The sequence below is a fragment of the Rana temporaria genome, chromosome 3 (genome assembly GCF_905171775.1).
Source record: "Rana temporaria chromosome 3, aRanTem1.1, whole genome shotgun sequence".
Lineage (NCBI taxonomy): Eukaryota > Metazoa > Chordata > Amphibia > Anura > Ranidae > Rana > Rana temporaria.
In genome coordinates this window covers 349,983,291-350,000,435 of record NC_053491.1, presented here as the reverse complement: position 1 = coordinate 350,000,435, position 17,145 = coordinate 349,983,291, and the positions used below count along the sequence as shown (strand labels likewise).

Here is a 17,145-nt window from a genome sequence, read left to right as displayed (position 1 = left end):
CGCCGCAGATTTGCCCGATTCTACGTGAATCTGGCCCTATGCCAGGACACATAAGCTAACATGAAGAAGAAGAAAAAAAAGAAGAAGAAAAAAAAAAGAAATGCCAAACACCTGTAAAACAGGCAATTTTGAGCTCAACTGTGCTTGAGGCCTAAAAAGTTTTCAACAGGTGGGACAAGAAATGTGTAATTTTTCATTTTGCTCATAGTTCTACTTTAAAGAGATACATTGTCACATCACTGTAGCAGTGAGGTAGTTAACTGCTTTTTCAGAGAGGCTGATCTGAGTTCATTCTACCAGGCAGTGCCTCATTATCCTATTACCAGATTACTGGCATAAACAGAAACATTCACTCTGCATAAGCAGACACAGTCACTTTTACAATAAGTTCTTCACACCTCAATGTTACAATTAATGCTCTGACTCTGGAAATACTATGACTGTACATAGCCTGTTTGCACCAAGCTGGCCCAAATGATCTATCTGTTTTCCTAGTCGATGTTAGTGCTCTATGTAGCATCAGCAACATGCAGTATACAGCGCTGTGTTCTGGCAGCAGTATGGGGACATCCTGCCCAGTTCCCGGAAAACAAAACTGAGTAGGGCTGAACGCTGCTCAACCACTCACAGGAATGTGGTTCTAGAGCACCCAGTGTATTAGCCAAACCCAACTTCAGGTAGCAGTTTGAGAACCCGTCCCTTTCCTTCCTACCTGCATCTGGACATGCGTTAGTCGGACAAAATGAACTCAAATAGTCTGTCCGCATGACCTCCAATCTTGGAGGTCTGGGACCTTGTTAGTCGACTTTTGATGGGGAGAAATGTGACAGACTCATCCGGGACATCACCGGACCCTCTTATGTCTAAAATCATCCTATGTCCACTAGGGGCATAGGATGACTGAGAAATTATATCTTGGACTACCTGAGATGGGATTATTATGTAATTATTATCCACAATATATTCCAGGATATCTGTAAAGAACTATTTACTGTTTGTTGATTCGGAACTCAATGGGTTAATTGTAAGAGTGACTCATTCATACTGTTGGGACACATACTATTAGATGCTAATGCCATTACCTCCAGCCATCTGTCTGTTCTCTGTGCTAATTGACCCGGCTATTGTGTGAAGATGTCCTGTGTTTACACTTATGATAATGTGTATTGTATAGCAGATGAGCGAGGAGACGTGACGTCTACCTATGAGTCGCCTAGTCTGGGTAAATGATTAGTTAATTAGATCATGTTAATTTATGTTCTGGTTACCTCCTCTTTAAACTGTGTATAAGGTTATATTCTTGGTTCTAATAAACACTCCAGACAAACAAGTATCATCTCGTTGTGTGCTTGAGAGCAGCTGGAATATCTGATATCTATATCCAGACTGATAGGAAGCGGTATATGATGGAAGCACTCAAGTGGAGTGTGGGACGTTCCGTTGCAGCTTTTAATTTAAAAGACTATAAGCCCCTCCTGCTTTATAGCCTTAGGAACTCTCCGGTGAGGATACCAAGGTAAATTTTTAGGTCCATAGACAGCATGATCTCCTCCTTTTTGTGGTAGGGAAGACTCCCTCGCCTCCAATTGGCCATTCTTCAGCAACCATGGGGGGAGGGAGAATTAGCGGTGCCCAATTTTCATAAGTACTTCCTGGCCGGCCAGCTGACGGTAGCGCACCATTGCTTGACCACGATGCTGCAGTCTCGTTGGAGGCTGCTTGTGTGGGCTCCTATGAAGCGCTCTCTCACCTGGTTTATAGAGGCCCAAAGGCCCCTTGACGTCCCCCATGCGTTCGGTACTCAGAGCATGGTCCGTGGCCCAGGAGTTGAGACCTTCTGGTCATGTCACCTTTTCCACTAATACCCCCCTGTGGAGAAATCCCAATCTGTCACACTTTCTTGACTACCCAGACCCGGTGGTGTGGACTGACTTTGGAATCAAGACCTTTCGGTACCTGCAACTAAGACATGCGTTTCTGGCCCAGTTCGGGGGGATCCTCTTGTCCTTGAGCCCAGTGATCTGGAATTGCTGGCTTGTAGTGAATCACTGCCGTAAGCGGTTTCTAGTCTCTATCGAGACCTTTTTCAGGAAACATCTAAGTTACTTGCGCTATTGCAGATGGGCTTGGGAGACTGTGACCTCAGGATTAGACAGGGATGACTGGGATGATGTCTGGGGGGCGGCATTTCAGGCCTTGGTCTCTACTAGGGACAGAATCATTCATTACAAATTTCTGCATAGGATTTACTTGACCCCAGCTAGACTAGCCAGAATGTTTGAGAATCAGAGATCAGTATCCTGACGGTGTTCTATGCCCTCTGCAAACTTTATGCATGTCTTTTAGGATTGTCCCCGGGTCAAACCATATTGGCAAGCTGTGGTGGATTGCATTTGATTGGTCACTTATATTTCGATTCCCATGACTGTGGAGGTGTGTTTACTGCATCTAGTGGAGCCCCTGGCTACGACCAGGGCAATCAGAACTCATTCCTCCTCATTCTTTTGCTTTTTTATGCCAAAAAACGGATCATCCTTTCCTGGAAGAGCTCCATAGCCCCAACGGTGGCATCTTGGAAAGTGTTGGTCAACAAAACCATCCCATTTTACAAGGCTACTTACCTGAGTAGGGGGGCACTGACCAAATTTGATAAGGTGTGGGGGGGGCTGGATGGCCTCGGTGGACACGGTGTCGGATTTAGGCTTGATTCAGTAGAGCCGTTGATTATATGCAAAATAAAATCGGTAGGGACTTCTTTTGGGGGGTTGTATTCTAGCTGATATCGCGGCCCGGGGGGGGCCAGAGGGCGCGGGTGCTGAGTCATCTGGCACCTACTCCCAGTTTGGGGGTTCAGCATTGGATCTAGGATTGGGCACAAGGTCTTAATTATGTTGGGGGGGATTTCATTTTAGTTTGGTCTGTAAATATTTGATGTATATTATTATTATTTTTTTTGCAAACCGGTAACTGGGTTTTGGCCGATAATTGTTGGTCACGTCTTGTGGCCTGTTGCTGTATCTATGTTTTGAAAATTGAATAAAAATAATTTTACAAAAAAAAGACTAAAAGGCTGCTTTCACACTGAGGTGCTTTGCTCACGCTATAGCGCTAATTATAGCGCTCTGCAAGAGCCTCTCTTTTCACTCCAGTAAGCGTTCACAGCGTCTCCCCGCAGGGATGTAGTCCCAAGGGAGGGGGTGAGCACGCTAACTAACCCCCAGCCAGAACGACTCGGATGATGTGGGCAAGCTTACTGAGGAGGAACAGAAAGTGAGAAATTCAAACAAAGAAAAAAAACATTTAGAAGGGAAATCGAAGGAAAAGGTAAGTGAACCAACAATACACTAGCTTAAAAGAACCTATTTAGAAAAAAAAAAACCTTTACAACCCCTTTAACGAGCTCCTGGCACTGCTGCTATTGGACACTGGCAGGTGTGTCAAATAGCGTGGCCCCCAATGGGCACTGTGGTTCCTTCCACTGGCCGCTACAGCACAACAGAACAGAGCAATCATGTAGCAGCTGGCAGGAGGAACAGCAGCTCCCAGGGGGGAACTAGGTGGGGTTGAGGGATATGCGCAGCGTCGGAGCTCTTTTATAAAAGCAAAGATTTCACTCGCTGTCCTCCGGTAAGGATAAACAAGATAATAGACCACCCAAGCCATAGATTGTTGCCAACATCCCTGATAGATAGAAATAGAAATGATAAGTACCCTCCGGAAATATTGGGACTTTAAAGGTAACTGATGAAGACACAGATTTGTATAAAACGTAAAATTTGACATCACCAATAAAACATATATAGTAAAAAAACATGTGACTGTTGTAGCCTTTGTGGTCTTTTTTCTATGTACCCAGGAGAAGGGTAACAAAAACTTGTAACCAAAACTTCTATGTACTCAGGGGAAGGGTAACCAAAACTTCTATGTACCCAGAGGAAAGGTAACTAAAACTTCTATGTACTCATGGGAAGGGTAACCAAAACTTCTATGTATCCAGAGGAAGGGTAACCAAAACTTCTATGTACCCAGGAGAAGGGTAACCAACACTTCTATGTACCCAGGAAAGGTAACCAAAACTTCTTTGTACTCAGGGGAAGGGTAACCAAAACTTCTATGTACCCAGAGGAAAGGTAACCAAAACTTCTATGTACTCATGGAAAGGGTAACCAAAACTTCTATGTACCCAGGGGAAGGGTAACCCAAACTTCTATGTACCCAGGGGAAGGGTAACCAAAACTTCTATGTACCCAGGGGAAGCGTAACCAAAACTTCTATGTACCCAGGAGAAGGGTAAACAAAACTTATATGCACCCAGGGGTACATAGAAGAAAGACTATGAATGCTACAACAGTCATCACATGTTTTTTGACTATTTATGTTTTATTGGTGATGTTTCACATGTGATGACGGTTGTAGCATTTGTGGTCTTTATTCTGTGTACCCAGGGGAAGGGTAACCAAAACTTCTTTGCACCCAGGGGTACAAACAACACAATTGCTACACCAGTCATCACATGTTTTTTTGACTATATATGTTTTATTGGTGATGTATACACCTTTTATACTTGTATTAATAAAATTTACCGTTTTATACAAATCTGTGTCATCATCAGTTACCTTTAAAGTCCCAGTAGTACTGGGGGGTACTTATCATTTCTATTTCCGATAAGGACGTGTGTGTTTTTTACCGGCTTCCAATGATTTCATTTTTTTACTGTATCAAAAGGGTCAAGAGAAACACTTCTGAACATTAAATAGCACATTTATCTTTTCCAATTTGCACGCCACACTTTATAGAAGAAAGAGGGACTGTCTCTGCACAAGAGGGCCAGCTGGATGCTGCGAAGAAGTTGTCCTGGATGCACAATGCATCGCCTCTACTGTCCCTCCTAACAGCGCTACGCAAACTGTTGGAGCTGTGTAAATCCTGTATATTAATAATAATAATAATAATGCCTGATGTAAAGCGCTGCGCAAACTGTTGGCGCTATATAAATCCTGTATAATAATAATAATAATGCATGCACACCTAACACACAATCAGCATGCTCCAGATGTGCTCTACAGCTCACTACCCCAGCCGCCTACATCCCTGGAGCAAGAAACAAAGGCCAGGTTACAGCTAGAACAGTTGCAACAAAAAGTTAATAACTCACTTGGACAGGGCGGAGAGGCTGTGCCTGCTGTAGGATCTGCTCAGCATGTCTGCCTGTGGAGAAAATCATCCAAAGCCAGCAAGATGGAATGAGACAGTGCAAATGTCATAGTCCTGTCTGTCCAGAGCTGGGACTGCCAGATGCTCTTTGCACCTAGGCAGCAGAGAATGCCTTTGCCATGCCCATCAGTCCATGACGACAGCCTTGACTCTGCTGCCTGCCAAGCTGACCCACCACTTTTCATCACATGACTCCAAGAGAGTGTTCACTGCTCTCCCCACTACCGTAATCACTGTAGTAGAGCTTCTTTGTTCTTTGTCTTCAAAATTCATATACATTCCACCCCCCCCCCTCCCCTTGATAAAACAGGAATGTGAACACCAAGCTTACATCAGCAAGGAGTCATGACTCCAGAAATTTTGGGATTCGCTATTAGGAAACCAGGAATTTTTAAAGAAGAAGCTACTTTTATCCAATTCAATGATTTAATGTTATTTTATGTTAAGGATGGTATTGTGCATGGTCAGCGAGCAAGTATTTTGTTTATATTTATTAGGTTTTGTTCACACCATGTCTGCGTTGATCAATGCAGGCTGAACGCAGGGACACAAAGAAATCAGTTGTTTTCTAAGTGCCCTGTTCACACCATACAGATGTGCTGCAGTACGATGCATAAAATGCAACATGTATGCATTTTTATGCAACACAATATGGTTTAGGGCAGGGATATGCAATTAGCGGACCTCCAGCTGTTGCAAAACTACAAATCCCATCATGCCTCTGCCTCTGGGTGTCATGCTTGTGGCTGTCTTGCTATGCCTCATGGGACTTGTAGTTCTGCAACAGCTGGAGGTCCACTAATTGCATATCACTGGGTTAGGGCAATGCGACTATCCTAATCATTTTTTTTTTGTAGAAATGTGAGTCTTTGGTATGGCCTGTACATAAAAAAATAAAAAAACACAGTTTGTTAAGCAATAAAACGCAACACAGCACAATATTTAAAATAAAAAAATGAATGCCAAATCACATCGACGAGTTCTCTGTGAGTTTTTATGCACATTATGGTTGGAATAATAATAGTTGGAAAATAATTATTTAATCCCCTGCAAAAAAAAAATTAAGTTTGCCCACTTACAAAGAATCGAAGGGTCTATAATTGTTTTTATATGTGCATTTTAAATGATAGAGACAGAATGTTGACCAACAATCCAGAAAGAACACATAACACAAAACTGATGACACAATATGATGGCACTGTATTTCTTTTAATAAAAAAAACATTTAACTACCCTTTTCCTAATCGATATAAAGCTGTCACATGACCCAGCTCTTTTGCAGCCTGTCTGCAGGGAAACATAAGAAGGAGGAGCTTCTAGTCCTCTGCTACTGGTCACATGTTCAAAATAAAAAAAACAGCATTTGGAATCCAAAGTAAAAATAAATAATACCAATAAAGTGTTTTAAATTGTCATACAAATATATACTGTATTTTCTGGCGTATAAGATTACCTTTTACACCGGAATTACACAGCCATAAACCAGGGGTCGTCTTATACGGCGGGTGAAGCATCTGCCCGATGGATATCAGCCCGCCGGGTGCTCTGTAAAGCTGTATGTATTCAGTATTATGAGCCGCTCAGCCAATATCGGTGGGCGATGCACTCTGTTGATGACTACAGAGCCTACTCGGATTGGAGTAACAACCTCTGCCGAGCAGGCTACATTATGTACAGAGTGCATCGCCTGCCGGGATTGGCTGAGCAGCGCATAATACTTATAGTGACCGAGTATGGACAGCGTGTCATACAGCATTTATTGATAGTTTTTCATGATGTGGGTTTAGTGACACTTTAAGCCCCGTTTAAATTAGGTGAATTGGAATCGCTGACAGAATTGTTGTGATTCCAAATTGCGGCAAACTATACAACGTGAGTTTGGGTAGCATTATTCTTAATTGTTCCCAAAAGCGGTGCGATTCTCCTGTGTTTGTCACGCGGCAATCGTGGCAAAATGCTCCTTTATAAATTGCTCTAAACTTGTCGCCCAAAAAAGAGCAGGAGCCCTATGCACAACGCGTGGAAAATCATGTCAATAAGGTTTTAAAATTGCAAGCAGGAATGTTTCTTCCCATAATGCAATATCTGGCTGGGGCCTTAAAGTGAAAGGCTTTATGTGGCCATACTTTTGTAAATGCTAATGCTGAAGTGCATTGGAGTTTAACTGTGCATGCACGTGCAAAGTGTCTTCAGATTGACCCTTTGATGTACATATGGTAGTGCCATCTCTCTAGTAGTGTTGAGAAAGATACCTTCATTATAACTGTTGGAAATCATTAAGGAAAGATCTAAATTCTCACAATAAACAAACCAGGCAGCTCCACCGCAGTAGTCAGACTCGTCATTCATGCGCAAGTCTTTTAAGTACACAAAACAGAGATTATTTGTATAGAAATGATACAAAGCAGTCACGCTCCACTAAACGGCTGTAAATGGGGATTTTTTTGTTAATGGGTGCTGCTTCCTTTTTTATTCCTATAGGAGGGTTATAAGTCGGATCGAAGAATGTAGACATGTGGATACAGTTTGTTTTGCCTTCCTCTGGACCAAAACCGACGGGTCCGTGACAGGCCTACGCTTCAAGGATGTGATCTTTTTTTCAGCCTATTTAATGTAACTTGAGTTAATGCACCATTGTGCTTTTAAGGATGAATTTCAATAAAGCATAACCTACACAATACAATATATGTGACCCTTTATTCGAAGAGTCATTCTGTAACTCCAGGCTACCGTGATGTGCTTCAGTGAAGCATACAGTAAGGCTTCTATTTGATTTATAGGGCGGCTACATGTTTTTTTTTTTTACAGACGGGATATATATAAATGTGACCCATTTTTGGGCAAAGTGAAAGGTCTATGTTAAGCTCACCCATTTGTCCACGTTATACTTACCTCTTCTAACACTCCCCTGCCACTCCTTTAGTCAATGTATCTGGTATCAGCTAGAGTGGGGACATTACCCCCTTCCGCCATTTGACAACGTTTGGGCCTGGCGATTGACCACTAGGCCCAAGCACTGCATCATGGGAGGAAATAGCTTGATTCCCCATTTCCGGAAGCACTGAGTATTTGCAGTGGCAATCACTAAGGCCTCATTTACACAGGTGTGTATATATATATATATATATATATATATATATATATATATATATATATATATATATATATATATATATATATATATGTGTGGAACATTTTTTCAGGTGGAGGTGTCTGACAATTTTTTTCCCAACTCATCTTTTCTGATGGGTTTTCACTTGTTTTGCATTTGGCTAGGGTCAGTGTCACTACTGGTAGCATGAGGCGATACTTGGACCATATAAAGGCTGCACAGGCAGTCCAACTCCTTCAGGATTGCACATCAATACGTGTCATTGCCAGAAGGATTGCCGTGTCTCCCAGCACAGTCTCAAGAGCATGGAGGAGATTTCAGGAGACAGGCAGTTACACTAGGAGAGCTGGACAGAACCGTAGAAGGTCCTTAACCCATCAGCAGGACCGGTATCTGCTCCTTTGTGCAGGGAGGAACAGGATAAGCACTGTCAGAGCCCTACAAAAATGACCTCCAGCAAGCTACTGGTGTGAATGTCTCTGACCAAACAATCAGAAACAGACTTCATGGGGGTGGCCTGAGGGCCCGACATCCTCTAGTGTGCTCTGTGCTCACTTCCGGACACTGTGGAGCTTGTTTGGCATTTTCCATTGAACACCAGAATTGGCAGGTCCGCCACTTGTGCTCCATGCATTTCACATATGAGAGCAGGTTCACCCTGAGCATATGTGACAGACGTGAAAGAGTCTGGAGAAGCCGTGGAGGACTTTATGCTGCCTGTAACATCGTTCAGCATGACCGGTTTGGTGGTGGGTTAGTGATGGTCTGGGGAGGCATATCCATGGAGGGACGCTCAGACCTCTACAGGCTACACAATGGCACCCTGACTGCCATTAGGTATCGGGATGAAATCCTTGGACCCATTGTCAGACCCTATGCTGGTGCAGTGGGTTCTGGGATCCTTCTGGTGCATGACAATGCCCGGCCTCATGTGGGGAAAGCATGCAGCCAGTTCCTGGAGGATGAAGAAATTGATACCTGACCTAAATCCAAAAGAACACCTCTGGGACATTATGTTTCGGTCCATCCAGTGCCGCCAGGTTGCAGTCTGTTCAGGAGCTCAGTGATGCTCTGGTCCAGATCTGGGAGGACATACCCCAGGACACCATCCGTCGTCTCATTAGGAGCATGCCCTGATGTTGTCAGGCATGCATACAAGCACTTGGGGGCCATACAAACTACTGAGGACCATTTTGAGTTGTTGCAATGAAATTTCAGCAAAATGGACTAGCTTGCTGAATAATTTTTTCACTTTTTCGAGGTGTCTTTGAATTCAGCCCTCTGTAGGTGGATAATTTTCATTTCCATCAAATGATGTGCCATCCTTTCATTCCTAACACATTACCCAGCCCATGTCAGTATAGATATCCAGCATGAGATTTTTGCCCGTTGAGATCTGATATGTTTTCAAAGTGTTCCTTTAATTTTTTTTAAGCAGTGTATATATATATACACAGTGCCTTGAGAAAGTATTCAAAGCCCTTTGGCATGTTTCAACCAAAAACGTAAGTGGATTTTATGTGATAGACCAACACAAAGTGGCGCATAATTGTGAAGTGGAAGGAAAATGATAAAGGAAAGGACTCTAAGTATACTGCCTGGGGAGGTCCCCTTAGTCTGCCTGTAAAGTGACACATATGTAGCATGTGTAGAACATGCTGCAGCAAAAAGACATTTCTAAAGAAAAAGAAAAAAAGGAGGCAAATCACATTTAAATTGATTCGCAGTTGCAATTGCGGCTATTTTGAAAAAAATAAAGAAAAACACCCCCCCCCCCCAATTCATACCAGACCCTTCTGTTTCCGATCATGGTCACATGTTATTTGGGTGAACCTCCGATTTTTTGTGCCTTTTGCAGATTTGCACTACAGTCCATTTACCACGGTTTCCTATGGAACATGTTCTGTAGTGCAAATCTGCAAAATGCAAAAAGCACTAAAAATGCACAGGCGTGAATACAGCCTAACAGACCCTAAAGGAGATTGTGCAATTAGATTGTAATGTGTATTGCAGGCTTTACACAGACACTGCCACAGGGAAGGAGATAGTGTCCCTTTACCCTCTTCCAAACTGCGTAAGGCCCCATACACACGACCGAGTTTCTTGGCAGAATTCAGCCAGAAACTCGGTCGGAGCTGGATTCTGCCGAGAAACTCGGTCGTGTGTACACTTTTCAGCGAGGAAGCCGACGAGGAACTCGTCGGGCCGAAAAGAGAACATGTTCTCTATTTCCTCGTTGTTCAATGAGGAAAGTCGGCCGGCCGAGATCCTCGGCGGCTTCAACACTGAACTCGACGAGGAACTCGATGTGTTTGGCACGTCGAGTTCCTCGGATGTGTGTACGGGGCCTAATGCTTGTATGCAGTGACAGGAGAAGTAGGCCTTTACACAAAGCCATGGTGCAAAAGGTATGTGTCCATAGCTGTCTGGAGTTGTGTGCTAAGCATGCATTTACTGTCTCTCCCCTTTAACATTGTTTACCACACTAGTAAAACTATTGGATTAGTGATGCAAAAGTCCTTTGGATGGTAGAACTTTTACTTATTAGTGCCCTCTGGTGGCTGACATTTCTTGCCACTGCACCGCTAACATTTAAAAAGCTGACATTTCTTTCTTCTGTGCCTGTGCAAACAGAGAATAACAGAAAAAGAACATCGCCTGAAATATATTACAGAATCCAGAACAAAAGGCCATTTTTACATGAAACTGGATGCCAATCAATAATGTAAAATGCAAACCTTTCCAAATATTCTCAGTATTGCTCTTGTACAGATGCCTGAAAGTCAATACACTTTTTTGTGTAAGTTGAACCAGACTCCTGTATTATTGCATTATGCTTGTGAGAAAACGCTTGGCAAGCAATTAATGTAAATTCAAGTTATTCAGAGCTAGCATGAAGGCAGCCAGAACAAATTTACAGCACAGATACAGCTTAAGGGCTCATTCACACTTGGGGGCCTGGGGTAAGGTGACCAGATTTTTAAAATGAAATCCGGGGACATATTTTTTTTTTATTGGCAAATGGTAAACTATTTTATAAGCATATTTTCCTCAAATTATATATGCAGTGTATGTGGTATGTGCTTATGGAATGATTGTATGATATATACATTATTTGTCACAGTTTGTCCATAAGATAAAAAAGATACTTCTTAGAATGTTTAGGGATATGACTACCAAATGTTAAGAAGATAAGATAGAGAAAAAACTTTTCAATGGATACTTTGTATTTTATTCTTACCAAAGAAGAGCAGAGGTGTGCTATATACCGAGTGTAGAGTTCAGGGGTGTGCTATGTACAGAGTGCAGAGTTCAGGGGTGCCCTATGTACAGAGTTCAGGGGTGCGTGATGTACAGAGTGCAAAGTTCAGGGGTGCGCAATGTACAGTGTGCAGAGTTCAGGAGTGCGCGATGTACAGAGTGCAATGTTCAGGGGTGCGTGGTGTACAGCATGCAGAGATCAGGAGTGCGCTACGTACTCAGTGCAGAGTTTAGGAGTGCGATACGTACACAGTGAAGAGATCAGGTGTGCGCTGTGTACACAGTGCAGTGTTTAGGAGTGTGCTACCTACACAAAGCAGGGTTTAGGAGTGTGTTACGTACACAGTGCAAAGTTTAGGAGTGCGCTCCTTACACAGTGCAGAGATCAGGCGTGCGCTACGTACACAGTGCAGAGATCAGGCGTGTGCTATGTACACAATGCAGAGCTCAGGAGTGTGCTACGTACAGAGTTCAGGAGCACGCTATGTACACAGTGCAGGGTTCAGGTGCACGCTAAGTACAGAGTGTAGCATTCAGGCATGCACTACATAGAGTGCATAATTTCAAATTAGCTGATTCTTTTGAAAAGATTGCATTTGGTGATGGTACTGACCACCAAACTCAATATGGGATCTTATTCACACTAACATGAGAAGAGAGACATAGTACAGAGAGAAAGTTCACATTACTTTTACTGAGAATCAGGGCTCTTGCACACGGATGGATGGAGCAAGGGATAGTTGGAGAGAGTGATGGATGGATGTTTGAATGGAGGGAGAGAGGGATGGTTAGATGGATGGTACAAAAGATGGTTGGATGGACGGAGGGCTGGATGGCTGGAGGGAGGGATGGTTGGATGGATGGATGAGGGAGGGAGGGATGGTTGAAGGGATAGATGGCGAGAGGGATGGTTGGTTGGATGGATGGAGGGAGGGATGGTTGAAGGGGTCGATGGAGAGAGGGATGGTTGGATGGATGGAGGGAGGGATGGTTGGATGGTTAGATAGAGGGATGGATGGAGGGAGGGATGGTTGGATAGAGGGAGGGATGGTTAAATAGAGATAGGGAGGGATGGATGGTTGGAGGGAGAGATGGTTGAATAGAGGGAGGGACGGTTGGATAGAGGGATGGATAGAGGGATAGATGAATGGAAGAAGGGATGCAAAGAATACCCAATCACGAGATAGGAAAATAAAAAAAATGCATTTTTACTTGCACATGATTGGATGATGGAAGTCAGCAGAGCTTCTGCTCATTAACTAAGCTGTGGAGCAACTGCTCTTGCTGAATGCATATGCACAGTTTATTTGCCTTTAGTAAAACAATCCCAAAGTCATCAGACTGGGGCTCAATAAGGGCTTTTGGATAATAAAATGTAGAACAAAATACTGTAAACTGTTGCTGCCTATTGTGACATATCAAGAATGTATTCATACAGAAGTGTAAAGTTAATAAAAAGTCCATGTTAAGTTGTTATTTTTGAACCTCCCAAATTAAAGGGGGGACAAGTACTGCGCCTCTCCAGCCTGCTTATGGCTTTCTGCTGCCATCTTCTCAGGATCAAACGGCCCGCTGAGGCCTGGAGCCATTGTCTGATGTTCTCTGTCTTCTGTCTGTCTCACGTTTGGCAGGGAAAAAATATATCTGCGATTTTTTAACTGACAAATTAAATAAGCTTAAAAAATGCAGGAGAGATCAATGTCTCCCCCGACGCACGCATCCAATAAATTGAATCTGTTTTCCATTTTCTGTCAGGAGAATCGCGCGTCCGTTTATCATGCAAAACAATACAAGTCACATGGACTGTTTGCTGGGAAACATAAGTAAGATAAAATGTAGCACAATGAGAAACAGCTGAAAATGTTAAAAGAAGGCCAGAAATTGAGGTAAAAACACGTAAATATTAACTGAGCACATGTTGTGTCAAGTATTGGAAAGTGCGTTTTAATTCTGTATAAATCAATAATTAGACTTATTGCTGTTGTATGCATTTTCAGTTCTGCTGGCAAATATAGGATGAAAAAATGAATTCTGGTAATGTGAAATTTCTCCTACCAAAAGTGAATATTCCTCATTTGGGTGGACATTAACAAAACCCATCGCCTTCTTGGAGGTATAACAGCCCTGCCAAGGTTGGAGAGACACGAGCCTAAATTAGTGGGCAGCTAGGCTGTAGTCAGTCTAAGCGCTGAACACCGATCTGTTTTTGGGGTAAAAAAGTGGAAGAAAAAAGCATTAAAAATGTATCCCTTTAAATCCATTAAAGTCCTGCTTGCTGCATGTTTAGTGTATGTTTAAACATTTTGTAGACCAAAAAGTGGTGTTGGAGTGCTAAGCATATTTATTAAAGAAGTGGTATGGCAATGATACAGCAAAACTGCTGCCTTAGGCCTCGTACACACGACTGTTTTCCTCGATAGAATAAATCAAGAAACTTGGTGGGAGAGCTTTTTTGACGATGAAAACGGTCGTGTGTACGTTTTTCATCAAGGAAACTGTTGAGGAACTCGATGAGGAACGGGAGTCTCAATTTCCTCGTCGTGTTCCTCGTCGGGCTGGTTGTTGACGAGAAACTCGAGCGTGTGTATGCTAAGAAACCTGCGCATGCTCAGAATAAAGTATGAGACGGGAGCGCACCTTCGGTAAAAGTAGCGTTTGTAATGGAGATAGCACATTTGTCACGCTGTAACAGTCTGAAAGTGCAAATCGTCTCTTACCAAACTTTTACCTAACACGCAGTAACATGAGATTAGCAAAAGCAGCTCCAAGGGTTGTGCCAGTGGAATGAATGCGGAGGGAGCTGTTTTAAGCTCCCCGAGCACATGGGAATGGTGGCAGAGGGAGTTTCTAGGTACCCTTGGTGCTGCATGCTGCACACCTGTGGGAATTAGAAGGGCGTGTCCCGGTCTGATAGGGGGGTGGTTCCTCCCTCCCTAGCACACCTGTAAGGTAAGGGGCTTTAGTACAGGTAGCCAGGGACCAATGATAGGCGGGCCATAGGTCACAAGGACACAGGGAACTTTCTGGAAGGAAGGTAGTTTATTTAAGGTAGGAGCGAGCAAGCGTGGGCACCAGTGCTTCAGGAGCCATTACCTTTTTTTGAACTCCCTCCCCCCCTCCCTTGTCGCGGCCTAATTATTACGTGGTTTCCGGTTGGTTTTGTGAATAAACAACTGGGGTTGGTTTATAATAATGAGTTAATACCCAACCTGAGCCGTATGGCTAGGTTGATGACTGTTGGTGGTTCAAGTTAACGAGTGTTGTGTTGGTTGTACATACAATGGTTGTATGATTAATAAAGTGGATGAATTAATAAAATGTTGATACCAGTAATAAAGGCCTGCGGCCAAGTTTAACCCACCACATGTCTCTTGGTCGTTAATGGAATAGGTTTAATTCTGCATACAGTCCCATCGAACTTCCCCTGCCGTTGTATGTGTTGTATGTCACCGCGTCTGAGAACGAGGAGATTTGGTCTTGACCGTGTGTACGCAAAGCAAGCTTGTCGAGTTCCTCGACAAGTCTAACAAGGAACTCGTCGAGGAAAACGATGTGTCTTTTCCGACGAGTTCCTCGGTCGTGTATACGAGGCCTTAGAAATTGGCCTCTCTCTCTATCTGGGAAACTGCTTATCTCCTCCACGGGGAGAGGTCAGAGAAGCCATGGCAAAAGCTAAAAAGGTATCTGCAAATTATGGAATTTGGGACACTGGGGCATTTGCCGGGTGGTGAGAAAACCAGTCACTGCAGGTAACAGTAACTGGCCCCTACCATCAGATATAGGGGCACTGATAGTCAAAATGGGCCCTTTTTTATGGGTGCTGTTACATAGGAGCTAGGGATAGAACAAAGCTTATTTTTTTCCAGGCATGCTACAAATAAATAATCTGGGTTTGTGTTTTTGCATCTACATATTAAACCACACACCACATTCCCCAAAGCTAAAAACAACTAATGTTCCAGCACAAACTACAACACTCCCAGTAGAGTCCAATTGTACAACTGGGCTCCATTGAAGGGAGATTCCACCCAGTTCCTCTCTATGAAGCACTTCACTCCCCAGTGGAGTCCGATCATAAAACTGGGCTCCATTGGAGGGACATTCCACCCAGTTCCTCTCTATGAAGCACTTCACTCCCCAGTGGAGTCCAATCGTACAACTGGGCTCCATTGGAGGGACATTTCACCCAGCTCCTCTCTCTGAAGCAATTCACTCCCCAGTGGAGTCCGATCATAAAACTGGGCTCCATTGGAGGGACATTCCACCCAGCTCCTCTCTCTAAAGCAATTCACTCCCCAGTGGAGTCCGATCGCACGATGGGCTCCATTGGGGGGACATTTCACTCAGCTCCTCACTCTGCAGCACCTCAATCCCTAGTGGAGTCGATCATAAAACTGGGCTCCATTGGAGGGATATTCCACCCAGCTCCTCTCTCTGAAGCAAATTACTCCCCAGTGGTGTCCAATCTTACAATGGGCTCCATTGGGGGGACATTCTACCCAGCACCTGTCTCTGAAGCGCTTGGCTCCCCAGTGATGTCCAGTCATACAGCCATGCTCCATTGGGGGGTACTCCACCAAGCTCCTCTCTCTGAAGCACTTGACTCCTTGGTGGAGTCAAGCCATACAACTGGGCTCTATTGGGGGACACTCCGCCCAGCTCCTCCCTCTGAAGCACTTCTCTTCCCAGTGGAGTCCAATCATACAACTGTGCTCTACTGTGGTGTAGAAAGAAAAGTAAAAACGAGCAAAAAGAGGATCTGGGTGGGGTATCCCATCAATTGAGCCTAATCTCATGACTGGGCTTCACTGGCCAGTGAAGTACTTCAGGGTGAGTAATTGGGTTGGGTGTCAAAGTTTGTGCTGGAATAATCAAGTTTGTTGTTACCTTTTGTGGAGAGCAATGTGCGGCTTCATATTTATATGACTAAACTGGGAAATGTCAGGATCAGAGTTGCCAAACCCTACAGCTTGGTGATTGTGGGTCCTGGAGCAGTGTCACAAAACAAGTGAGTACTACTTTTTGTTATTGTGCCTAAAGTTCAGCTTTAAAGCCATGGTGATGCAGTACTGGTGCTTAAATAGTAATCCATAATCCATTGACAAACAAGCTTAGACCTCAACAAATGTGAAGTATAAATGTATTAAAGTGCCCGCTTTTGTGGCAATAATTTATACATTCAATGGCACTTTCCCAAAAGCAGCAATAAAGGACTTGGCCTTCCTATGGGATTAAAAAATAGTTTGGCCGGTGTTATTGTAGGGAGTGTATTAGCCTGAAAGGCCCCATTCATTGCATATTGCGGTGACAGCTTAGTGAGATATCGAAGTTCTATTCAAATAGTTCCCTGAAATTCACAGAATACCCACAGGATTGCTTAAGAGGGGAATGTATATTTGTTTTAACTCAATCCAGTTCTGGAAACCTGCAGAGGGAGGAGATTAAAATCCTTTAAAGGGAAGCTATTGTGGATATTCAGTTAGGGCACATATTAAATGATTCCTAAACATTTACCTCGAATTGGACCTTTCAATAATCTTAAGCCGTGTACACACGAC

General features: G+C 43.6%; 1 protein-coding gene across 6 annotated transcripts in view; it reads right to left on the bottom strand.

Annotated features, from left to right (window-relative positions):
• CALD1 (caldesmon 1) overlaps nucleotides 1-17,145 on the bottom strand; it is a 242,678-nt gene that overhangs the window by 84,222 nt on the left and 141,311 nt on the right. Inside the window, exon 1 of one of the 6 annotated variants that reach the window (XM_040345163.1) lies at nucleotides 5,156-5,402. The exons of the other annotated variants lie outside the window; for them this stretch is intronic. Within the exon in view, the coding sequence (XP_040201097.1) occupies nucleotides 5,156-5,202 (47 nt within the window). The 5' untranslated portion in view covers nucleotides 5,203-5,402. Of the gene's footprint in view, nucleotides 1-5,155; nucleotides 5,403-17,145 lie in introns of those variants that run through there. 6 annotated transcript variants of the gene reach the window in all.